The sequence below is a fragment of the Oncorhynchus gorbuscha genome, linkage group LG05 (assembly GCF_021184085.1).
Source record: "Oncorhynchus gorbuscha isolate QuinsamMale2020 ecotype Even-year linkage group LG05, OgorEven_v1.0, whole genome shotgun sequence".
Lineage (NCBI taxonomy): Eukaryota > Metazoa > Chordata > Actinopteri > Salmoniformes > Salmonidae > Oncorhynchus > Oncorhynchus gorbuscha.
The window spans coordinates 67,879,258-67,905,270 of NC_060177.1; the positions used below are offsets into that span (position 1 = coordinate 67,879,258).

Here is a 26,013-nt window from a genome sequence, read left to right on the forward strand (position 1 = left end):
TTATGAATAATATGCGAGCGAGCGGGAAGTTGTATCCAAAGTTTCTGCGTTTGGCTTCCGTGTTTTAAAAGTGTTTGAAAATGAGGTGCACAGTAGAGCAACGGTTGCAAACACTTATGTAACAGTCGCGCTTTATAAAACACCACTGGGTTAGTACTGAAGAGAGACTACATTTCATTGCTTTATTCAAACTACTGAATGTTATGCAGTTAACCACGTAAAACGTCAGTGAATGGTGAAAAACGGGATCATGCAGCTCACCTCTTCCTCCACCAGTGTCCCCACTGTAAGACCGTTGATCTCCAGGATCCTGTCACCGACGTGGATGGCATCCCGAACTTCCGGGCTGATATGCATCCCTCGGACTCTGAGAGAAATACAGCACAAATACATGTCTGTCAGAAGCACCAGTATCAGCATGAACTAGAAGAGAGCTGGTTCTATTGACTAATCAGCAGTGAGCACCTAGACAATACAGAGGTGGGTGTATCTGACTGTCCACAACATCAAGTACATCAATCAACTAATGAGCGACTCCTTTGGCCGAGTCCGTATCAAGACTATAATAACACCACCAAAGTAAAGAGACACGGGATTTAACATCCAGGTTACATAGTCTTATTGGTGATGTACAAACATCTGGGTACCAAGGAATAATGCCTTGTTATTCAGCAAACCTATAATCAGTTACACAACACATGACTCATCCTGTCCCACTCAATTTCTAGACAGTCAGGGGTGTATGGATTCACTGGCTGTGAGTGACAGTTAAATCCACTCACTCTTTGACTTGCACGCTAGCCAAGCCGCTGGCCGCGTCCCCTATGACAGAGACAGAAAAGCCCCTCTTGCTGTTGGTGGCAGAGGGCATGGAGATGAGGGTGACCGTGTGAGGCAGAGAGTCCAGGGATGAGTCGGCGGAACGCTTCTCCAACACGGGTGCCAGGACGACCTGCTTATAGCACTTCCCACTGCACCCGAGAGGAAGAGGAAGAGAGCGGAGGAGAGAAGAAAGAAGGAATAAGGGGCAGTGTTGTGGATAATGATGTTATTAAAGTGTTTACCAGTTGAAAGTGGGTCAAAGTGTTCATCAACGTGTTCTACTTCACCTATGTCATTTGTCTGTACATTGTTTCAAAACAATTGCCCTTTGGGAACAGTAAAGTTTGTTGTAGAAAAATATGTAGAGAAGGAGAGAGCAGGAAGGAGGGGTATGGCGAGAGTCAGACCGTAGAGGGAGCTCAGGTATGACAGAAAACAGATTCATCAGAGAGTCAGACCATAGAGGGAGCTCAGGTATGACAGACAACAGATTCATCAGAGAGTCAGACCATAGAGGGAGCTCAGGTATGACAGACAACAGATTCATCAGAGAGTCAGACCGTAGAGGGAGCTCAGGTATGACAGACAACAGATTCATCAGAGAGTCAGACCGTAGAGGGAGCTCAGGTATGACAGTCAACAGATTCATCAGAGAGTCAGACCGTAGAGGGAGCTCAGGTATGACAGACAACAGATTCAGAGAGTCAGACCATAGAGGGAGCTCAGGTATGACAGACAACAGATTCATCAGAGAGTCTGACCATAGAGGGAGCTCAGGTATGACAGACAACAGATTCAGAGAGTCAGACCGTAGAGGGAGCTCAGGTATGACAGACAACAGATTCAGAGAGTCAGACCGTAGAGGGAGCTCAGGTGTGACAGACAACAGATTCATCAGAGAGTCAGACCGTAGAGGGAGCTCAGGTATGACAGACAACAGATTCATCAGAGTCAGACCATAGAGGGAGCTCAGGTATGACAGACAACAGATTCAGAGAGTCAGACCGTAGAGGGAGCTCAGGTATGACAGACAACAGATTCAGAGAGTCAGACCGTAGAGGGAGCTCAGGTGTGACAGACAACAGATTCATCAGAGAGTCAGACCGTAGAGGGAGCTCAGGTATGACAGACAACAGATTCATCAGAGAGTCAGACCGTAGAGGGAGCTCAGGTGTGACAGACAACAGATTCATCAGAGAGTCAGACCGTAGAGGGAGCTCAGGTGTGACAGACAACAGATTCAGAGAGTCAGACCGTAGAGGGAGCTCAGGTGTGACAGACAACAGATTCATCAGAGAGTCAGACCGTAGAGGGAGCTCAGGTATGACAGACAACAGATTCATCAGAGAGTCAGACCGTAGAGGGAGCTCAGGTATGACAGTCAACAGATTCATCAGAGAGTCAGACCGTAGAGGGAGCTCAGGTATGACAGAAAACAGATTCAGAGAGTCAGACCGTAGAGGGAGCTCAGGTGTGACAGTCAACAGATTCATCAGAGAGTCAGACCGTAGAGGGAGCTCAGGTATGACAGACAACAGATTCATCAGAGAGTCAGACCGTAGAGGGAGCTCAGGTGTGACAGACAACAGATTCATCAGAGAGTCAGACCGTAGAGGGAGCTCAGGTGTGACAGACAACAGATTCATCAGAGAGTCAGACCGTAGAGGGAGCTCAGGTGTGACAGACAACAGATTCAGAGAGTCAGACCGTAGAGGGAGCTCAGGTGTGACAGACAACAGATTCAGAGAGTCAGACCGTAGAGGGAGCTCAGGTGTGACAGACAACAGATTCATCAGAGAGTCAGACCGTAGAGGGAGCTCAGGTATGACAGAAAACAGATTCATCAGAGAGTCAGACCGTAGAGGGAGCTCAGGTATGACAGACAACAGATTCATCAGAGAGTCAGACCATAGAGGGAGCTCAGGTATGACAGACAACAGATTCATCAGAGAGTCAGACCGTAGAGGGAGCTCAGGTATGACAGACAACAGATTCATCAGAGAGTCAGACCGTAGAGGGAGCTCAGGTATGACAGTCAACAGATTCATCAGAGAGTCAGACCGTAGAGGGAGCTCAGGTATGACAGACAACAGATTCAGAGAGTCAGACCGTAGAGGGAGCTCAGGTATGACAGACAACAGATTCATCAGAGAGTCTGACCATAGAGGGAGCTCAGGTATGACAGACAACAGATTCAGAGAGTCAGACCGTAGAGGGAGCTCAGGTATGACAGACAACAGATTCAGAGAGTCAGACCGTAGAGGGAGCTCAGGTATGACAGACAACAGATTCATCAGAGAGTCAGACCGTAGAGGGAGCTCAGGTATGACAGACAACAGATTCATCAGAGTCAGACCATAGAGGGAGCTCAGGTATGACAGACAACAGATTCAGAGAGTCAGACCGTAGAGGGAGCTCAGGTATGACAGACAACAGATTCAGAGAGTCAGACCGTAGAGGGAGCTCAGGTATGACAGACAACAGATTCATCAGAGAGTCAGACCGTAGAGGGAGCTCAGGTATGACAGACAACAGATTCAGAGAGTCAGACCGTAGAGGGAGCTCAGGTGTGACAGACAACAGATTCATCAGAGAGTCAGACCGTAGAGGGAGCTCAGGTATGACAGACAACAGATTCAGAGAGTCAGACCGTAGAGGGAGCTCAGGTATGACAGACAACAGATTCATCAGAGAGTCAGACCGTAGAGGGAGCTCAGGTATGACAGACAACAGATTCATCAGAGAGTCAGACCGTAGAGGGAGCTCAGGTTTGACAGACAACAGATTCAGAGAGTCAGACCGTAGAAGGAGCTCAGGTATGACAGTCAACAGATTCATCAGAGAGTCAGACCGTAGAGGGAGCTCAGGTATGACAGAAAACAGATTCAGAGAGTCAGACCGTAGAGGGAGCTCAGGTGTGACAGTCAACAGATTCATCAGAGAGTCAGACCGTAGAGGGAGCTCAGGTATGACAGACAACAGATTCATCAGAGAGTCAGACCATAGAGGGAGCTCAGGTATGACAGACAACAGATTCATCAGAGAGTCAGACCGTAGAGGGAGCTCAGGTGTGACAGACAACAGATTCATCAGAGAGTCAGACCGTAGAGGGAGCTCAGGTGTGACAGACAACAGATTCAGAGAGTCAGACCGTAGAGGGAGCTCAGGTGTGACAGACAACAGATTCAGAGAGTCAGACCGTAGAGGGAGCTCAGGTGTGACAGACAACAGATTCATCAGAGAGTCAGACCGTAGAGGGAGCTCAGGTGTGACAGACAACAGATTCAGAGAGTCAGACCGTAGAGGGAGCTCAGGTATGACAGACAACAGATTCATCAGAGAGTCAGACCGTAGAGGGAGCTCAGGTGTGACAGACAACAGATTCAGAGAGTCAGACCGTAGAGGGAGCTCAGGTGTGACAGACAACAGATTCATCAGAGAGTCAGACCGTAGAGGGAGCTCAGGTATGACAGACAACAGATTCATCAGAGAGTCAGACCGTAGAGGGAGCTCAGGTATGACAGACAACAGATTCAGAGAGTCAGACCGTAGAGGGAGCTCAGGTATGACAGACAACAGATTCAGAGAGTCAGACCGTAGAGGGAGCTCAGGTATGACAGACAACAGATTCATCAGAGAGTCAGACCGTAGAGGGAGCTCAGGTATGACAGACAACAGATTCAGAGAGTCAGACCGTAGAGGGAGCTCAGGTGTGACAGACAACAGATTCATCAGAAATAGAGCGATGCTGCCTGTTTCCAATAATATAAATCACATTCCCTAAACGGCCTCTATCAACATCAGACTAAACAAAAAAAAATGAACAGAATTAAAACAACTCTCACCAGTACAGTTTGGAGCGCTCCACCAGGGCATAGGTGTCCCTGTCCTCGATGACAACTTTGCAGCTCAGACACACAAAGCACTCTGGGTGATACTTGTATTCTCCGGCCACCTGGAAGAACAGATACAGGTGGGTTTGTCTTTCCCATTGCTTTCCAGCTTCATGGAGAGAACACTGTGCAGTTCTGTACTGTCCGGTGTTGTGTGCTTGATGGTGTTGTGTTCTGTGTGCTGCCCTCTCTGTGTGGCAGTGACACAGTCAGTAACACCTGCTCCACTCTTAACCTATCTGGAATATGCTATGATGTCATCCACCTCCCCGGGACCCAAACCCTGCCTTCTCTAAGCACAGCATGCCTCTCACTGACGCTCTCTCTTTTCACACATTAACAAACTCTGAAAGAAAGTCTCACACATAAGAAAGTTCTCTCACACATATACAACAGCTTACTCATTCACATGTGACTTCTCTATATCTTACACACTCCCAATCTATTGGTTTTGCTCTCATGCTAAATTAGACAAAGTATCCACCTCCTGAAGCAAGTGACACACACACACACACACACTCCTACACACATGGTATGTGCCATAGAGGAGGTTCAGAGGCCACTTCATGTGGGTTTGAACTTCATTCCTGGATCTGAAGTGATCATGTGATGTTAAGGCTGGGCGAGCTGGAAAATCTCAAATGTGCTCCTGTACATGAGGCCCGGAGAGGTAATCTATTTCAACCAGTCAGTGTTAACAGACTTCAACTTCATTGGAGTCTTCAGTCCACAACAACAACAAAGAGCTGCAATGCTTCGAAAGCTTGAATTCTATTTTGGTTAGAGATTTTGTCTCAAGACCTAAGCTCCTCACCAGATCATTTGAAAACAGGATCATTTCTAAAGAATGTGAATATATTAATGAAAACCTGTAGTCTTTGAAGTGAGATAATATGTTCCATTCTCCCCAGCTCTTCCTTGTAGGCTGCTATGAGTAAAAGTGTTGGGAAAGGATCTTGTTGCCGGTCCAGGGGTAACTAGGACGAGGCTGAGTGATGTAAGCCATGTGTGTGTCTGTGGCTGTGACTCCCTCCCTCCAGGCTGAAGCATTACCACACCGACCCCAGTCAGAAACAGCCTGAAGGAACCCCAGCTAGACACACACAGCTGTGTCATAGTCCATAGCTGGCTGTGTGTGTGCAGACTCTTTCGGCAAGGGGAGGCTAGTGTGTGTGTGTGTGTAGAGCTGTTCTATATTTATTTCTCTATTAATTTCTCCATTTTACCCATTGAAAAAGAACAAAAGAAGGATATTCCAAAACAGTCTAATTTGAGAGGATTTACAACTGTCAAGAACTGTAAAACGTCTCCACAGCCACAGAGAAAAGTAGGCAAACTGAAATGAAAAATGCCATGCGACGATCTCCTCATCAGAGAACAAAATGGCATTTGGTGCCATAGCCTGCCCCACAAACACACAACAGCTTTAAGTAGCTGCATGCTCCACACTACTCTCCTCTCCTGAGACCCAACAGCTTTAAGTAGCTGCATGCTCCACACTACTCTCCTCTGCTGAGAGACCCAACAGCTTTAAGTAGCTGCATGCTCCACACTACTCTCCTCTCCTGAGAGACCCAACAGCTTTAAGTAGCTGCATGCTCCACACTACTCTCCTCTCCTGAGACCCAACAGCTTTAAGTAGCTGCATGCTCCACACTACTCTCCTCTCCTGAGAAACCCAACAGCTTTAAGTAGCTGCATGCTCCACACTACTCTCCTCTCCTGAGAGACCCAACAGCTTTAAGTAGCTGCATGCTCCACACTACTCTCCTCTCCTGAGACCCAACAGCTTTAAGTAGCTGCATGCTCCACACTACTCTCCTCTCCTGAGAGACCCAACAGCTTTAAGTAGCTGCATGCTCCACACTACTCTCCTCTCCTGAGACCCAACAGCTTTAAGTAGCTGCATGCTCCACACTACTCTCCTCTCCTGAGACCCAACAGCTTTAAGTAGCTGCATGCTCCACACTACTCTCCTGAGAAACCCAACAGCTTTAAGTAGCTGCATGCTCCACACTACTCTTCTCTCCTGAGAGACCCAACAGCTTTAAGTAGCTGCATGCTCCACACTACTCTCCTCTCCTGAGACCCAACAGCTTTAAGTAGCTGCATGCTCCACACTACTCTCCTCTCCTGAGAGACCCAACAGCTTTAAGTAGCTGCATGCTCCACACTACTCTCCTGAGACCCAACAGCTTTAAGTAGCTGCATGCTCCACACTACTCTCCTCTCCTGAGAGACCCAACAGCTTTAAGTAGCTGCATGCTCCACACTACTCTCCTCTCCTGAGACCCAACAGCTTTAAGTAGCTGCATGCTCCACACTACTCTCCTCTCCTGAGACCCAACAGCTTTAAGTAGCTGCATGCTCCACACTACTCTCCTCTCCTGAGACCCAACAGCTTTAAGTAGCTGCATGCTCCACACTACTCTCCTCTCCTGAGACCCAACAGCTTTAAGTAGCTGCATGCTCCTCACTACTCTCCTCTCCTGAGACCCAACAGCTTTAAGTAGCTGCATGCTCCACACTACTCTCCGCTCCTGAGAGACCCAACAGCTTTAAGTAGCTGCATGCTCCACACTACTCTCCGCTCCTGAGAGACCCAACAGCTTTAAGTAGCTGCATGCTCCTCACTACTCTCCTCTCCTGAGACCCAACAGCTTTAAGTAGCTGCATGCTCCACACTACTCTCCTCTCCTGAGACCCAACAGCTTTAAGTAGCTGCATGCTCCACACTACTCTCCTCCTCCTGCATGAGACCCAACAGCTTTAAGTAGCTGCATGCTCCACACTACTCTCCTCTCCTGAGACCCAACAGCTTTAAGTAGCTGCATGCTCCTCACTACTCTCCTCTCCTGAGACCCAACAGCTTTAAGTAGCTGCATGCTCCACACTACTCTCCTCTCCTGAGAGACCCAACAGCTTTAAGTAGCTGCATGCTCCACACTACTCTCCTCTCCTGAGACCCAACAGCTTTAAGTAGCTGCATGCTCCTCACTACTCTCCTCTCCTGAGACCCAACAGCTTTAAGTAGCTGCATGCTCCACACTACTCTCCTCTCCTGAGACCCAACAGCTTTAAGTAGCTGCATGCTCCTCACTACTCTCCTCTCCTGAGACCCAACAGCTTTAAGTAGCTGCATGCTCCACACTACTCTCCTCTCCTGAGACCCAACATCTTTAAGTATCTGCATGCTCCTCACTACTCTCCTCTCCTGAGACCCAACAGCTTTAAGTAGCTGCATGCTCCACACTACTCTCCTCTCCTGAGAGACCCAACAGCTTTAAGAGCTGCATGCTCCACACTACTCACAACAGCTAGACCATTTAACACAGTGTTGGTTCGGCTGCAGGGTAAGAGAAGGCTGCCAATTCAACCCTGCCAGAAATATTTGGCACTTCGCGTACAGAGCCAATGTGTCCAAAACCAAATAGAAAGGCCCATTATGTGTTTTGCTTACTGGCAAACTTCAGGTTAAAAAAGACTTCATTTTGGGGCCCACTTTAATCCAGTTAAAGAGAAATGACCCTTTTGTGACCAGCAATTGTTTGTGTTTTCAGCAGTTCTAGTTGTATTTAGACCTGGTTTAATAGGGACCATAACACTGTTAAAATGAAGTTCCATTAAAAAGCACAGCACTCCAACCCCATGCATGGGAATTCCATAGCACTGATGAAACAAGAAGAAAGCTAACCAATATTCAGCCTTCAGCTACACTTTAATAGCATAACCATGAGCTCATGATCTAAACCTGAAAGTTGAACATTGATTTGACAAACTCAGTCGAGCCAAACATTCTAACCTTCCCTTAATAACAGATACTTGATCTTTCAAAAACTGTCTCCAATAAACACTGTGGTGGTCTGGTGGCAGACTGGCCGTACAGTGTGGGTAGTATCTGTTGCCTTTCCACCGCAGTGTACTGAATCAGGTGATGGACTGGTTCCAAAACCACTCCATGTTCTCCATTTCCCCCCCAAAGTTCACTATGTGCTGGGGGAAGTGAACTGTGGAGACTGTACAGAGGATAACAGAGCGGGGCCATGACGGGGGAACCTAACTAACAGAGAGAGAAGTATCCACGATGGGGGAACCTAACTAACAGAGAGAGAAGTATCCATGACGGGGGAACCTAACTAACAGAGAGAGAAGTATCCACGATGGGGGAACCTAACTAACAGAGAGAGAAGCATCCATGATGGGGGAACCTAACTAACAGAGAGAGAAGTATCCACGATGGGGGAACCTAACTAACAGAGAGAGAAGCATCCATGACGGGGGAACCTAACTAACAGAGAGAGAAGTATCCACGATGGGGAACCTAACTAACAGAGAGAGAAGCATCCATGATGGGGAACCTAACTAACAGAGAGAGAAGCATCCATGATGGGGAACCTAACTAACAGAGAGAGAAGCATCCATGACGGGGGAACCTAACTAACAGAGAGAGAAGCATCCATGACGGGGAACCTAACTAACAGAGAGAGAAGCATCCATGACGGGGGAACCTAACTAACAGAGAGAGAAGCATCCACGACGGGGGAACCTAACTAACAGAGAGAGAAGCATCCATGATGGGGAACCTAACTAACAGAGAGAGAAGCATCCATGATGGGGGAACCTAACTAACAGAGAGAGAAGTATCCATGATGGGGGAACCTAACTAACAGAGAGAGAAGTATCCATGATGGGGGAACCTAACTAACAGAGAGAGAAGTATCCACGATGGGGAACCTAACTAACAGAGAGAGAAGTATCCACGATGGGGAACCTAACTAACAGAGAGAGAAGTATCCACGATGGGGAACCTAACTAACAGAGAGAGAAGCATCCATGATGGGGGAACCTAACTAACAGAGAGAGAAGTATCCATGATGGGGGAACCTAACTAACAGAGAGAGAAGTATCCATGATGGGGGAACCTAACTAACAGAGAGAAGTATCCATGACGGGGGAACCTAACTAACAGAGAGAGAAGTATCCACGATGGGGGAACCTAACTAACAGAGAGAAGTATCCACGATGGGGAACCTAACTAACAGAGAGAGAAGCATCCATGATGGGGGAACCTAACTAACAGAGAGAGAAGTATCCACTGTTAAAATGAATGGGATGGGGAACCTAACTAACAGAGAGAAGCATCCACGATGGGGGAACCTAACTAACAGAGAGAAGCATCCACGATGGGGGAACCTAACTAACAGAGAGAAGCATCCACGATGGGGGAACCTAACTAACAGAGAGAGAAGCATCCACGATGGGGGAACCTAACTAACAGAGAGAAGCATCCACGATGGGGGAACCTAACTAACAGAGAGAGAAGCATCCATGACGGGGGAACCTAACTAACAGAGAGAGAAGTATCCACGATGGGGAACCTAACTAACAGAGAGAGAAGCATCCACGATGGGGAACCTAACTAACAGAGAGAGAAGCATCCATGATGGGGGAACCTAACTAACAGAGAGAAGCATCCACGATGGGGAACCTAACTAACAGAGAGAGAAGCATCCATGATGGGGGAACCTAACTAACAGAGAGAAGCATCCACGATGGGGAACCTAACTAACAGAGAGAGAAGCATCCACGATGGGGGAACCTAACTAACAGAGAGAAGCATCCATGATGGGGGAACCTAACTAACAGAGAGAGAAGTATCCACGACGGGGGAACCTAACTAACAGAGAGAGAAGCATCCACGACGGGGGAACCTAACTAACAGAGAGAGAAGCATCCACGACGGGGGAACCTAACTAACAGAGAGAGAAGTATCCACGACGGGGGAACCTAACTAACAGAGAGAGAAGTATCCACGACGGGGGAACCTAACTAACAGAGAGAGAAGCATCCACGACGGGGGAACCTAACTAACAGAGAGAGAAGTATCCACGATGGGGAACCTAACTAACAGAGAGAGAAGTATCCACGACGGGGAACCTAACTAACAGAGAGAAGTATCCATGACGGGGAACCTAACTAACAGAGAGAGAAGCATCCATGACGGGGGAACCTAACTAACAGAGAGAGAAGCATCCACGACGGGGGAACCTAACTAACAGAGAGAGAAGTATCCACGATGGGGGAACCTAACTAACAGAGAGAGAAGTATCCACGATGGGGAACCTAACTAACAGAGAGAGAAGCATCCATGATGGGGGAACCTAACTAACAGAGAGAGAAGCATCCATGATGGGGAACCTAACTAACAGAGAGAGAAGCATCCATGATGGGGGAACCTAACTAACAGAGAGAGAAGTATCCACGATGGGGGAACCTAACTAACAGAGAGAGAAGCATCCATGATGGGGGAACCTAACTAACAGAGAGAGAAGTATCCATGATGGGGGAACCTAACTAACAGAGAGAGAAGCATCCATGATGGGGGAACCTAACTAACAGAGAGAAGCATCCATGATGGGGAACCTAACTAACAGAGAGAGTATCCAGATGGGGAATAACTAACAGAGAGAGAAGTATCCACGATGGGGAACCTAACTAACAGAGAGAGAAGCATCCATGATGGGGAACCTAACTAACAGAGAGAAGCATCCATGATGGGGGAACCTAACTAACAGAGAGAGAAGTATCCACGATGGGGGAACCTAACTAACAGAGAGAGAAGCATCCACGATGGGGGAACCTAACTAACAGAGAGAAGCATCCACGATGGGGGAACCTAACTAACAGAGAGAGAAGCATCCATGATGGGGGAACCTAACTAACAGAGAGAGAAGTATCCATGATGGGGGAACCTAACTAACAGAGAGAGAAGTATCCACGATGGGGGAACCTAACTAACAGAGAGAGAAGCATCCATGATGGGGGAACCTAACTAACAGAGAGAGAAGCATCCATGATGGGGGAACCTAACTAACAGAGAGAGAAGCATCCATGATGGGGGAACCTAACTAACAGAGAGAGAAGCATCCATGATGGGGGAACCTAACTAACAGAGAGAGAAGCATCCATGGGGATGGGGAACCTAACTAACAGAGAGAGAAGCATCCATGATGGGGGAACCTAACTAACAGAGAGAAGCATCCAACGGGGGAACCTAACTAACAGAGAGAAGCATCCATGATGGGGGAACCTAACTAACAGGGGAACCTGGGGGAACTAACAGAGAGAGAAGCATCCACGATGGGGGGGGGAACCTAACTAACAGAGAGAGAAGCATCCACGATGGGGGAACCTAACTAACAGAGAGAGAAGCATCCACGATGGGGGAACCTAACTAACAGAGAGAGAAGTATCCACAGAGAGAGAAGATGATGAGGGAACCTAACTAACAGAGAGAGAAGCATCCACGATGGGGGAACCTAACTAACAGAGAGAGAAGCATCCACGATGGGGGAACCTAACTAACAGAGAGAGAAGCATCCACGATGGGGGAACCTAACTAACAGAGAGAGAAGTATCCACGATGGGGGAACCTAACTAACAGAGAGAGAAGCATCCACGACTGGGGGACCTAACTAACACAGACATACACATTGTGCTGGGGGACCTAACTAACACAGACATACACATTGTGCTGGGGGACCTAACTAACACAGACATACACATTGTGCTGGGGGACCTAACTAACACAGACATTCACATTGTGCTGGGGGACCTAACTCACACAAACATTGTGCTGGGGGACCAAACTAACACAGAAATACACATTGTGCTGGGGGACCTAACTAACACAGACATACACATTGTGCTGGGGGACCTAACTAACACAGACATACACATTGTGCTGGGGGACCTAACTAACACAGAGAGAAGGTTCAGGTACAAATTGGCATCTTTTAAAGCAACCAGGATGCAGAGCATGGTCGCTCTGTGTGGATGATTACTGCTGTGCCAGTGCCCAGCCCCCATGACCTCTCCTGTACATAAGTATTGACCTCAATCACCAAGGAGATGTTTGTTACAACATAGGGCTTCAACCTTCCCTCTAGGGATTCTGCTGAAAGTTGAGGAGAGGGGGAAAAGTGGGTAAAGCTGACAGTTCCCTCATTTGTACACATGGAGAAAAACAGATCCTATTGCTGCACAACCCACTGAGCTCATATCAAAGAACAGTGATTCACTGTGAGTTGGTGTTATCCGAGTGTGGTCCTACACATCTAACATATGAATACAATAGTAATCCTGACAGTGAATTATTAATATATTATCTAATGTACAGCTTTGTCTGACTGTTCTCCATACCAACACTGTCGTCTTTATGTTCAATGAGATCTAAAAGTGAACCAAGCCTGAAGCCTACTGCATTATAATACCTGATACTTTGGATCTTGGGCCAACCTAAACAGCAACCAGGGTTGAAAGCACGGACCAGGCGTGCAGAAGCTCCAGGATCACAATCAGACTGGGATATACCGATACGTGGAAATGACAAACCATAGTCTCAGTGTCTACTGACAGTGAGGTGAGGAGGATGGAGTGGGGTGACTCACCATGGCAGGTCCAGTCATGAGCAGAGAACAGCCGTGACACAGCTCTCCAAACTTCTCCCAGTAGTGTTTACGGCAGTACAGCTTTCCATCCTTCTCATAGTACCAGTTGGTCAGGTGGTCACAGCACTCTGAGCACCTGTGGATGGGAAGAACACGTTTACCTCTGCAAGAAATGAAGAGAGAATAGTGGACATATGGGTCCTTTCAGCAGAGACCATATCAAGTGTAGAACAAGCTGTTTCAAGGTGATTTACAGGAGAGTCACTACAAAGCCTGAGTGTATCATTTCAAAGACCTGTTGACAATCTCAAAGGCTTTTGTTAGATTTCTGAAAGATTCCTATTGAGCAGAGATTCCCACCACTCAAACAATGGAGTCTGAGAGATGACATGCAGATAGAACCAATAGGCAATATACGAAGCTGGAGCAGAATAATTAGAAAAAGATTCTCAAAGAAAACAGCATCTGAAAAAGACAAATCCACTGGGGACTTAGTGCGAGATCTAAGTCAGTTAATATTGGAAATATTTTAACCAACACGCAAACAGTTGACCGGTCTGTACACTCTCCCTCAACCAATCCTCTTTACAAAAAAAGTGAGGGTGAATGTATCCCTTAACGAGAGGCACTGGCACTGTAGACACAGCGCAGCAAAAGCCATTCATCATGTGAGAAATTACACTGGTGAACATGATACCTTCCACTCCCAGGTTGCACTGGAGTGCAGGGGCTGCTTCAGGCCTTTCTTTAGGATGACGGTATCTACTTGTCTCTGATCGCCAGGGTACGATGTAAAGGAAGTAGGTTACCTTGTTCCTGAGACATGTCACGTCTCGTTGGTGTGATCCATCACAAGGTAGGTAACACTGTGAAGAGGGTGACTACACACACACACACACACACACACACAATGTCTACATGAGGGCTGTGGTTTCCCAGAAGAATAAAGCGATAAGCAGCAGACCTTGGGAAACGCTGATCATTAACCTTACCTAAATACCAGCAACTAACACCAAAGGCTGCCCTCAGCTCTCCCCATCCACAGCCACATTCCAGCATCTTAATGTGTTCCAGTTGTTTCTGAGCATGATGAAGCATCAACAAAGAATGTGGTGAATGCACTGATTTGTCTGAATTTCTAGTTGAGTAATGTTCATAGAGTTAGGAATGCTGAAGTTGCCGAGAGATCAGGGAGCACCTGCAGGCTGTGAGGATACCTTCAGGTAGTTTCACAGGTTATGTAAAATGGCAGCACCAGGTTAAGCTGTGTCAGGCGCACAATCAATTCTAAACCTCTCAAGGAGATTAGTCTAGGTCACTAAACTGGCAACCCACTTACACAGACTCCCTGTGAAGAAGGGGTTGCCAGTTCTGCATACTGACTCATTCATCTGGAGGATCATTTAAAAACCGTGCAAACACACAAAATATGCCCCAAAATGTGTGTGCACCAGTTTTCACGCAAAAGTTGCCATTTAAAATGTTTTACTTGAAGTGAGAATGTGCACATCTCCCTGCAAACTTCAGACCATGCATACGCACATCTGCTAGTGGTTGAAATATTGTATTGCAAGCTGGCAAATATTTTGTGCAAATGGGGTATATGATGAAAAGCTTATACATAAAAAACTAACAGAAAAACATTTGAATAAGAATGCAACCATCAGTGAGAACGGCAAACCTATGTGTATTATATTCAGAATCTAAAATAATTCAACATAGGAATCTTATAATTCAACCTAGGAATCATTTTCCTAATTTATTTTCATAGCCATTGCAGAATATATTCCTCACATTTTCTGGCTGTGATGGTTTCATAATCCCAAAGTAGCCATACAACAAATTTGAAATGACCATGCGCATCTCTCATTTAATTGGACCTTGTAGCCCAGTAAATAGACAGTATGTATTTCAAACTTTGCAATATCATAAGCAGCGGGCTTTATAATACTGGTATAGCGTTTAACAGCTAATCTTTTACATTGAAGTAGGCCTATGTATCAAGTTAAGTTTTTAATTGTCATGTGCAAAAGTAGCCTACAGTGAAATGCCTTTCTTGCTCTTTACCAACAACGCAGTAATGATTATCAGTAGTACTATATAAAATGTATTTTAAAAAGTCAAGCAGAACAAAAACATACAAGAAATATTACTAACACTGGAAGTAGTGTAATTGCATTTCTTTTTTGCAGCCTGCCCTACAATGTTTCAGGATTTGTGGGCGGTCCGTCATATTTAGGTTGGGGAAAAAGTCGATATAAAACATTGTTGAACTCAAACGTTCTGCTGACAGGTCTACGACAATTTGACATTGTTTTCTCATTCACAAATCGACACAGTCCTTTTCCAAATACAGAATAAATGAATGCTAAAGATTACAACATTCTGCCAACACAGTAAATAGACCAGTAGCTTATGTAAACATTTTGACAGTATGGGTAGGATACAATAGACTACCCATACTGTCAAAATACAATATAGCTGTGTGATAGGAGCACAACATCATTGCCTATTAAATCAAAGAGCCTATACCAAGGCAAGACATACTGTATGAACCCAATAATCTATTGATAAACTAAATATTGAACAACCATTTGTATTTTGCATGCTGAAGCCTAATGCCAATAGTTCCAAATTATACAGCAAATAAAGAGCATTATTGTCACCATAAAAAGTGAATGGAGGCATTTTCCCAGGTGGAGTTTTAATGCTCGTTCACGTGTGCACAGTTTTACAACAACATCTGATTTATAACTGGAAACCTGCATAGCCTATGTATGGCGTGTGCCAAGTTTATAAATCTCAATATGGTGTGTGGACTTTTCAGAAATGGCACGAGCAGAAATTTATAAGAACGGTTATAAATGAGGCCCCTTGACTGGAGGACACTCGGTTCACTGGCAGCAGAAAAACATTGAGTGAACAGTCTTAACAAATATGCCAAGCACCTGCCTGTCTGGGGTATTGGTGTAGTTTTCCCTTTATAAAGCACCGGAACATCCCAGTGCTAGCCTGGGTCTGTGGGCTGGGCTTATTTTTATTTAGCTAGGCAAGTCAGTTAAGAACAAATTCTTATTTACAATGATGGCCTACCCAGGTTCAAACCAGGGTGTGTAGTGACGCCTCTAGCATCGCAATGCAGTGCCTTCGACTGCTGCACCACTATGGATCACAGTTCTCCTAACCTGCAGTAGAGTTGATTCTGGCTCATCAGCATTTGGAGAGAAAATCTACTCCTGGACAGCATTTGGAGAGAAAATCTACTCCTGGAGATTAGGCAGGTCAATTCCCTTTTACAATGGTTCATTCTAACACAACACATATTACTGGTTACTTGGATTAAATCTTATGGAGGTGGTTCATGGCTTCTGGTACATTGTGTGAGGAAACCAATGCTCCAAAAACATGCAGCCCACACAGAGGGACTAAAGCAAGAATAGGTAAGCAGGAAAAGAGTGAAAAAGTTATTTCCAGGCCTTCCCGTGCACACAGCCTGGTCTCATAGACTAGACGTAACATAGCTAATGTAAATCCAGGACACTCTAATTAGTAATGATATGTTAAGTTTGGTATGGTTACATAAGACAGATTGTTGGTCGGGATGGATGGATGGATGGGCGTATAATGCGAAATTATAGCAACTCAAAGGTTGCGAGGTCAAATCTAATCATCACAGAAAACTTTTGCAACTTTTCAACTACTTACTACTTTTTAGCTAATTTGCAACTGCATAGAATGTTAGCTAACCCTTCCCCTAACCTCAACTCTTATATCAAAGCTTGATGATTCTTTGATTATCAGCTGTGTAGTACTAGGGCAAAAACCAAAACATGCACCCCTTGGGGTCCCCAGGACAGAGTTTGGGAAACACTGCCTTCACCTTTAAACAAACTCATAAACTTAACCCTAGCCTAGCTAACGTTAGCCAGCTAGCTAGAATTCATAACATATCATACGCTGGGCAAATTCATAGCATATAATACAAATTGTAATTCTAAATGGGTGATGGACATCCACAAATTAATACATACCATACAAAACGTAACATATCATACTAAAGGGAGTGTGACGGATTTACGTACAGAATAATACGGAATGCTCCGAGACTAGGTTGGTGCACAGAGGGATGGTGTAGAAAAGCAGAGGGGTGCAGAAAGGCTGCCCAGATAAAGATCACATTAGTGAGGGGAGTGCTGTATGTAATAGGGAACGCTGCCCTCGGACTGGCCTAATGCCCAAATGAGATCCTTTTGTCTGACGGAATGTTGACCATACATTTTGGTTACAGAATGAAACTAAAAAAGTGACCAAAAAGAAACTGTATTAAAACATTGTTTTTGTCTTGTTTCCCTCATCTGTACTCTACCTGTACTACTGAGACTGTTTAGTGTGTTAGCCAATCGGTGGTCAGTAGTAGTGCCCTACTCTATGTGATAGTAAACTTGAATATTGCATGTACACTACATATTGCACGCACTGTATGTGAGTATTTGTGAGCAACCTGTATATCATCATTGTGTGTGTAGAGCCAGAGTGTTTTTATAACACAGTCATGGAAATGGACAGAAACAGGATGCAATGCTGAAATACACACACACACACACACACACACACACACACACACACACACACACACACACACACACACACACACACACACACACACACACACACACACACACACACACACACACACACACACACACACCTGTGTGCATATACGACAGGTGTGAAGGATATCCTGTCTAAAGGTGTGCGTTTCAGGGAAACCAACTTTCACTGTAGAACTGAACAACGTAACGTTTGGATGTTCTCTGTTGAGTCATAGTGTGTCCTCCCTCCCTGTCATACCAAAACAACCCAATACCTGAGGAGAAACATTGGATTGGTCAGTCCTAGTGTGGGGGATAAAGGATAACTGTAGGGTACACAGTCATGTCCCTGAATAAATAGACCAAAACAAAGATTATCTGATCTAAAAAGAACAAAAAACACAATCAGTAGAGTAAACAACACTGGTGCTTCTTCTCAACCAAGAATGAAAGAAAAACAAAAAGAGTCAGGTAAGAGGAAGGACTGGTCCTCGCAACAATGTCAGGGACTTACCCTGCTTAGACAAACGTCAACAGGCAAGCATTACTCGTTTGATTTCCTCAATTCCACATAACTAGTGGAAGGCCTTTACAAATGCCTTTTGTTTTAGTGTACTAGAATCTCCCAGGCAGGTCGTGCAACTAAAGCTGGTCTTAAGCTAGGTTTCCATCCAATTGGAGACAGATTTTCATGCAAATATTGTCAAATCGACATGAAGAAAATATGCACATTTTCCCTCTAGTGGTGTTTCCACCAAACAGACTTATTGCAGATTTAAAATATCTAAAAGAAATCAGTGCATGATGACATAGTGCACACAAAATTTACTTTTTGGCTTACATTTGTATGTACCCAATAAAAATCTAAAGTTCAATGTGTTTTCATTGCATTTTCAACTCTACCAACATTTTTCTAATGAAAACGGTTGCCTTAAATAGCTAAAAATGTGCCCACTCTGGCCTTGGGACATGCGCTCTAGCCAACAGCTTTCACATAGTGCAGGTAGGTTGTGTGGGTAGGCTAGTCTACATGATTACATGTAGCATTTTACATTTCAACTTCAATGGGGTAGGGAGGAAGTCCCAAGGATTCCGGATAGCACGGACCCTTATCTCAGTTACACTACAAGTTTCTGAGAGGGAGAGAAAACCACTCATCTAATTCTATTGCAAGGAGGTTCCATAGAGAATTCATACTGAAATGTATTCTAAAATGCTGGAAACTGACACTAAGCATTAAGCCTATAGGGAAGCAGTGTTGTAGGAATGGAAACAACACAAACACTAGTTCAAGATGCCGTAGGACTCCCTTTAAGACTACCCAGACTACCCAGAAGGCAACCAATGTGAACAGATAGTTACAGTTCTAATCAAAAACATCAAGGTTACATTATTGCACCCCACAGACAATTAATGAGGGGAAAGGATTGTCAGTATGACTTGAGCCAGAAAGCTTCACCTCTTTTAGAGGAATAACATTGACTCATAAAGCACAATCCTTCGGAACAAGCCAGGATCCAGTTTTCCATGGCAAAAACAAAGGACTTTGTGCAGTGTCTGGCACTGCGGGCCCACGACTCTGAATCGCTGTCTAGGAATGTGGGCACACAACACACTGTCCAGTCTTTACCTATACTTTCGCCTCACAATGTCAGCCTTACTGGAACAGGGATAACGTCAGCCTTTAACAATGCTGTATCACTTGGAGGAGGTGCAAAGCTCTGTGTGCACAATAGAACAGAGTGGGGGGTAACATGGAAAAGGAAACTACTGTCGTGGCTTTAGAGTTTGACAATGTCCCACATGGAGTGAGAATAATTCTGGATTACAATGACAAAATGAATGAAGTTACGAGAAAAGAGGCTCACATTTGAGGAAAACTCCAGCCCACTTGGTTTTGCATCAGTATGGTAGTCTGGATTGGAGGTTTTTTCCAAAGCAGATGCTCCATCTGAAGAGTTCATTTCACAGAAAAATTGTGAGGTGATTTGGGTGGCGGGGGTGTGGGGGGGCAAGAGAGAAAGAAGGAGCTAAAAAGAGAGAGAAAGAAGGAGCAGAGAGAGAGAAGGAGATGGAGAGAGAAAGTTTCACAACTGCATCAAGGACTTGTCTTATGAACTGACACTAGGTGCAGTGGAGCTATAAGAGTCAATTATAGAAATACAGAAAGAGACCCAAATACTGGGTTATGTAAGAACATTGTGCTGCTAAAAAGCTTTGCTAGAAATTTGAATGCTTGGGCAAATTTCAGTTTTAAAAATAAGGAACACTCACAAATGGCAAGTCCCTTCTACTCTAGGTAGACATAATCAGAAATACCTCATACTAGGATGCACAATTCAGGTAATCTTAGACTTCATTCATTTATTATATTCAGGGGCAATTCAGAGCTCAAGGAAAACAGCTATACTCTAATCAGTTCTATTCAACTAGTCATTAGTTCTACTCTTTCATTCGTGTTACGTAACCTTGTGTGCTGGACAGGCACAGTGAGTGTCAGAAACACACTCCCTCTCCTCATTAAAGCTGCTGTGACTCTGCCCTCAATCCCAGCTTCCCCTCTCACAAAAGCCCTGTGGAGCGCATTGTCATCTTCTAGACCATGACCTGTCCATTCTTGGATTGTCTATCTGAAGTCCCATAGTCAAATCCATAAATTATCTTCAGGTAAAGTAAAACCTGAGTGATTGCGGCAGGGTAGCCTAGTGGTTAGAGCGTTGGACTAGTAACCGAAAGGTTGCAAGTTCGAATCCCAGAGCTGACAAGGTACAAATCTGTCGTTCTGCCCCTGAACAGGCAGTTAACCCACTGTTCCTAGGCAGTCATTGAAAATAAGAATTTGATCTTAACTGACTTGCCTAGTAAATAAAGGTAAATAAATAAATTGCATTTCACAAACAGAGCTTTAGAGGGGCTAAATGTTTGTTTGAGCGTCTGTACATGGACAATTCCACAGTGCAGATGCAAAGTTTGGAAACAGAATGACGCCACAAACAGGTATTCTGTTTACAAACTTTGCACCTGCACTGTTTTTCAAGTAAATGTGTTTTTGTAAAATGTTCAGTGCAAATGGTTAAAAGTAGTCCTTGTTGTTTGTTTTGTTGACCTTTGCAATCATTGGTTTTCGTGTGACATACATATATGAAACATCTGAGTCTCAGTGTCACTCTGTTAACGTGGAATTGACCACATACAGGGCCAACAGAAAGTATTCAGACTCCTTGACTTTTTCCACGTTGTTACATTACAGCCTTATTCTAAAATAGATTAAATAGTTGTCCCCCCCTCCCCATCAATCTACACACAATAGCACAGAATGACAAAGCAAAAACCGTTTAGAAATATTTTCAAATGTATAGAAAATACAAAACTGAAATATTACTTTTTTTAAACGAGGCAAGTCAGTTAAAAAACATTTTTTATTTACAATGACGGCCTAGGAAAAGTGGGTTAACTGCCTTGTTCAGGGGCAGAACGACAGATTTTTAGCTTGGGGATTCGATCTAGCAACCTTTTGGTTACTGGCCCAACACTCTAACCACTAGGCTACCTGCCGCCCCATTTACATACAGTACCAGTCAAGGGTTTTAGTTCATTTTTACTATTTTCTACATTGTAGAATAATAGTGATGACAACACTTTTAAATAACACATATGGAATCATGTAGTACCAAAAAAGTGCTAAACATATACTTTATATTTGAGATTCTTCAAAGTAGCCACCCTTTGCCTTGATGACAACTTTGCACATTCTTGGTATTCTCTCAACCAGCTTCATGAGAAAGTCACCTGGAATGCCTTTCAATTAACGGGCCAGCCTTGTTAAAAGTTCATTTCTGGGATTTCTTTCCTTGAGCCAATCAAATCAAAGTTTATTTGTCACGTGCGCCGAATACAACAGGTATTATTTCAGGCTCTTACTTACAGGCTCTAACCAATAGTGCAAAAAATATATATTAAGTGAACAATAGGTAAGTAAAGAAATAAAACAGTAAAAAGACAGGCTATATACAGTAACGAGGCGACAGACAAACACCGGTTAGTCAGGCTGATTGAGGTAGTATGTACATGTAGATATGGTTATGCCAGCAGCATACCACCCTGCATACCACTGCTGATTTGCTTCTGAAGCTAAGCAGGGTTGGTCCTGGTCAGTCCCTGGATGGGAGACCAGATGCTGTTGGAGGGCCAGTAGGAGACACTCTTTCCTCTGGTCTAAAAAATATCCCAATGCCCTAGGGCAGTGATTGGGGACCCTGCCCTGTGTAGGGTGCTGTCTTCCGGATGGGACGTTAAACGGGTGTCCTGACTCTCTGAGGTCATTAAAGATCCCATGGCGCTTATCGTAGGTGTGTTAACCCTGGTACCCTGGCTAAATTCCCAATCTGGCCCTCAACCCATCATGACCACATAAGAATCCCCAGTTTACAATTGGCTCATTCATCCCCCTCTGCTCCCCTGTAACTATTCCCCAGGTTGTTGCTGTAAATGAGAATGTGTTCTCAGTCAACTTACCTGGTAAAATAAATAAATGAATAAATGGTTAAAGTGGCAATCCATATATGATGATCAGAGAGTAGCAGTAGTGTAAAAGAGGGGGTGGTGGGTGGGACACAATGCAGATAGCCCAGTTAGCCAATGTGCGGGAGCACTGGTTGGTCGGCCCAATTGAGGTAGTATGTACATGAATGTATAGTTAAAGTGACTATGCATATAGGATAAACAGAGAGTAGCAGCAGCGTAAAAAGAAGGGTTGGGGGGCAAACAATGCAAATAGTCCGGTTAGCCATTTGATTACCTGTTCAGGAGTCTTATGGCTTGGGGGTAAAAACTGTTGAGAAGCCTTTTTTTGTCCATTTATGCCAAGAACAGCTCAAATAAGCAAAGAGAAATGACAGTCAATCATTACTTTAAGACATGAAGGTCAGTCAATCTGGAAAATTTCAAGACCTTAAAGTTTCTTCAAGTGCAGTCACCAAGACCATCAAGCATGATTACAAAAATGGCTCTCATGAGGACCGTAACAGGAAAAGAAGACCCAGGGGTACAGTTGAAGTCTTTAGTTTACATACACTTAGGTTGGAGTCATTAAAACTCATTTTTCAACCACTCCACAAATTTCTTGTTAACAAACTATAGTTCTAGCAAGTCAGTTAGGACATCTACTTTGTGCATGACACAAGTCATTTTTCCAACAATTCTTTACAGACAGATTATTTCACTTATAATTCACTGTATCACAATTCCAGTGTGTCAGAAGTTTACTGTGCCTTTAAACAGCTATGAAAATTCCAGAAAATTATTTCATGCTTTAGAAGCTTCTGATAGGCTAATTGACATCATTTGAGTCAATCGGAGGTGTACCTGTGGATGTATTTAGGCCTACCATCAGAATCAGTGCCTCTCTGGATATAAAAGGGGGAGGCTTGCAAGCCGAAGAAGACAATCCCAACCGTGAAGCACGGGGGTGGCAGCATTATGTTGTGGGGGTGCTTTGCTGCAGGAGGGACTTGTGCACTTCACTAAATAGATGGCATCATGAGGAATTTAACATTTTGTGGATATATTGAAGCAACATCTCAAGACATCAGTCAGGAAGTTAAAGCTTGGTTGCAAATGGGTCTTCCAAATGGACAACGACCACAAACATACTTCCAAAGTTGTGGCAAAATGGCTTAAGGACAACAAAGTCAAGGTATTGGAATGGCCATCACAAAGCCCTGCCATCAATCCTATAGAAAATTTGTAGGCAGAACTGAAAACCCATGTGCGAGCAAGGAGGCCAACAAACTTGACTCAGTTACACCAGCTCTGTCAGGAGGAATGGGCCAAAATTCACCCAACTTATTGTGGAAAGCTTTGACCCAAGTTAAAAAATGTAAAGGCAATGCTACCAAATACTAATTGAGTGCATGTAAACTTCTGGGAATGTGTTGAAATAAATAAAAGCTGAAATTTAAAATAAATAAAAATAAATTGCTCTCTCTACTATTATTCTGACATTTCACATTCTTAAAATTAAAAGTGGTGATCTTAACTGACCTAAGACAGGGGATTTTAATGTCAATAATAAGAAGAGACTTGCTTGGGCCAAGAAACACAAGCAATGGACATTAGACCAGTGGAAATGTGTCCTTTTGGTCTGATGAGTATCAATTTGAGATTTTTGGTTCCAACCGCTGTGTCTTTGTGAGATGCAGAGTAGGTGAACGGATGATCTCCTCATGTGTGGTCCCCACCATGAAGCATGGAGGAGGTGGTGTGATGGTGTTTTATTGGTGACACTGTCAGTGATTTATTCAGAATTCAAGGCACACTTAACCAGCATGGCTACTACAGCATTCTGTAGCGATAAGCCATCACATCTGGTTTGCACTTAGTGGGACTATAATTTGTTTCTCAACAGGACAATGACCCCAAACACACCTCCAGGCCGTGTAAGGGCTGTTTGACCAAGAAGGAGCATGACGGAGTGTTGCATTAGATGACCTGGCCTCCACAATCACCCGACCTCAACCCAATTGAGATGGTTTGGGATGAGTTGGACTGCAGAATGAATGAAAAGAGGCCAACAAGTACTCAGCATATGTGGGAACTCCTTCAAGACTTTTGGAAAAGCATTCCAAGTGAAGCTGGTTGAGAGAATCATAGAGTGTGCAAAGCTGTCATCAAGGCAAAAGCTGGCTACTTTGACGAATATAAAATCTAAAATATATTTAGATTTGTTTAACACTTTTTGGTTACTACAGGATTCCACGTGTTATTTAATAGTTTTGATTTCTTCACCAATGTAGAAAATAGTAAAAAAATAAAGAAAAAGCCTTGAATGAGTAGGTGTGTACAAACTTGCCTGGTACTGCAAGTATTTAGATCCTTTACTCAGTACTTTGTTGAAGCATTTTTGCAGCGATTACAGCCTTGAGTATGACACTACAAGCTTGGCACACCTGTATTTGGAAGTTTCTCCCATTCTTCTCTGCAGATCCTGTCAAGCTCTGTCATGTTGGATGGGCAGTTTTCGCTGCTCAGAAATTTTCAGGTCTCTCCAGAGATGTTCAATCGGGTTCAAGTCTGTGCTTTGGCTGTCCAACTCTAGGACATTCAGAGACTTGTCCCGAAACCACTCCTGCATTGTCTTGACTGTGTACTTAGGGTCGTTGTCATGTTGTAAGCTGAACCTTCATCCAAGTCTGAGGTCCTGAGCGCTCTGGAACAGATTTTCATCAAGGATCTCTGTACTTTGCGCCGTTCATCTTTCCCTCGATCCTGACTATTCTCTCAGTCTCTGCCGCTGAAAAACATCCCCACAGCATGATGCTGCCACCACCACGCTTCACCGTAGCGATGGTGCCAGGTTTCCTACAGACATGACGCTTGGCATTCAAACCAACAAGTTAAATCTTGGTGTCATCAGACCAGAGAGAATCTTCTTGCTCATGGTCAGAGTCATTTAAGTGCCTTTTGGTAAACTCCAAGCTGGCGGTCATGTGCCTTTTACTGAGGAGTGGCTTCCGTCTGGCCATTCTACCATAAAGGACTGATTGGTGGAGTGCTGCAGAGATGGTTGTCCTTCTGGAAGGATCTCCCATCTCCACACAGGAACTCTGGAGCTCTGTCAAAGTGACCATCCGGTTCTTGGTCCCTTCCCTTACCAAAGCCCTTCTCCCCTGATTGCTCAGTTTGGCCGATCGGCCAGCTGTAGGAATACTATTGGTGGTTCCAAACTTCTTCCATTAAGAATGATGGAGGGCACTGTGTTTTTGGGGACCTTCAATGCTACAGAAATGTTTTGGTACCCTTCCCCAGATCTGTGCCTTGACACAATCCTATCTCAGAGCTCTACGGACAATTCCTTCAAACTCATGGCTTGGTTTTTGCTCTGACAACTGTGGGACTTATATAGACAGGTGTGTGCCTTTCCAAATCATGTCCAATCAATTGAATTTACCACAGGTGGACTCCAAGTTGTAGAAACATCTCAAGTTTGATCAATGGAAACATGATGCACCTTGAGCTCAATTTCAAGTCTCATAGCAAAAGGTCTGAATAGCTACGTAAATACGGTATTTCTGTTTTTAATTTGAATACATTTTCAAAACCTCTAAAAACCTGTTTTCACTTTGTCATTATGAGTATTGTGTGTAGAATGATGAGGGAAAAAATCATTTAAATACATTTTACAATAAGGCTGTAACATGTAAAAAGTTAAGGGGTCTAAATCCTCTCCGAATGCACTGTATGCCCTATTGTACTGCC

The 26,013-nt window shown here is 44.5% G+C and overlaps 1 protein-coding gene across 4 annotated transcripts in view; it reads right to left on the minus strand.

Moving 5' to 3' along the window:
- LOC124036370 (LIM domain kinase 2-like) overlaps nt 1-26,013 on the minus strand; it is a 43,094-nt gene that overhangs the window by 12,191 nt on the left and 4,890 nt on the right. For 2 of the 4 annotated variants that reach the window (XM_046350873.1, XM_046350872.1), the window contains 4 exons: nt 13,166-13,301; nt 4,668-4,777; nt 783-971; nt 262-367 (listed from right to left, as the gene is read on the minus strand). In XM_046350873.1, coding sequence (XP_046206829.1) covers nt 262-367; nt 783-971; nt 4,668-4,777; nt 13,166-13,301 — 541 coding nt within the window. Of the gene's footprint in view, nt 1-261; nt 368-782; nt 972-4,667; nt 4,778-13,165; nt 13,302-13,862; nt 14,047-14,157; nt 14,249-26,013 lie in introns of those variants that run through there. The other 2 variants (XM_046350875.1, XM_046350874.1) reach the window with 2 other exon arrangements.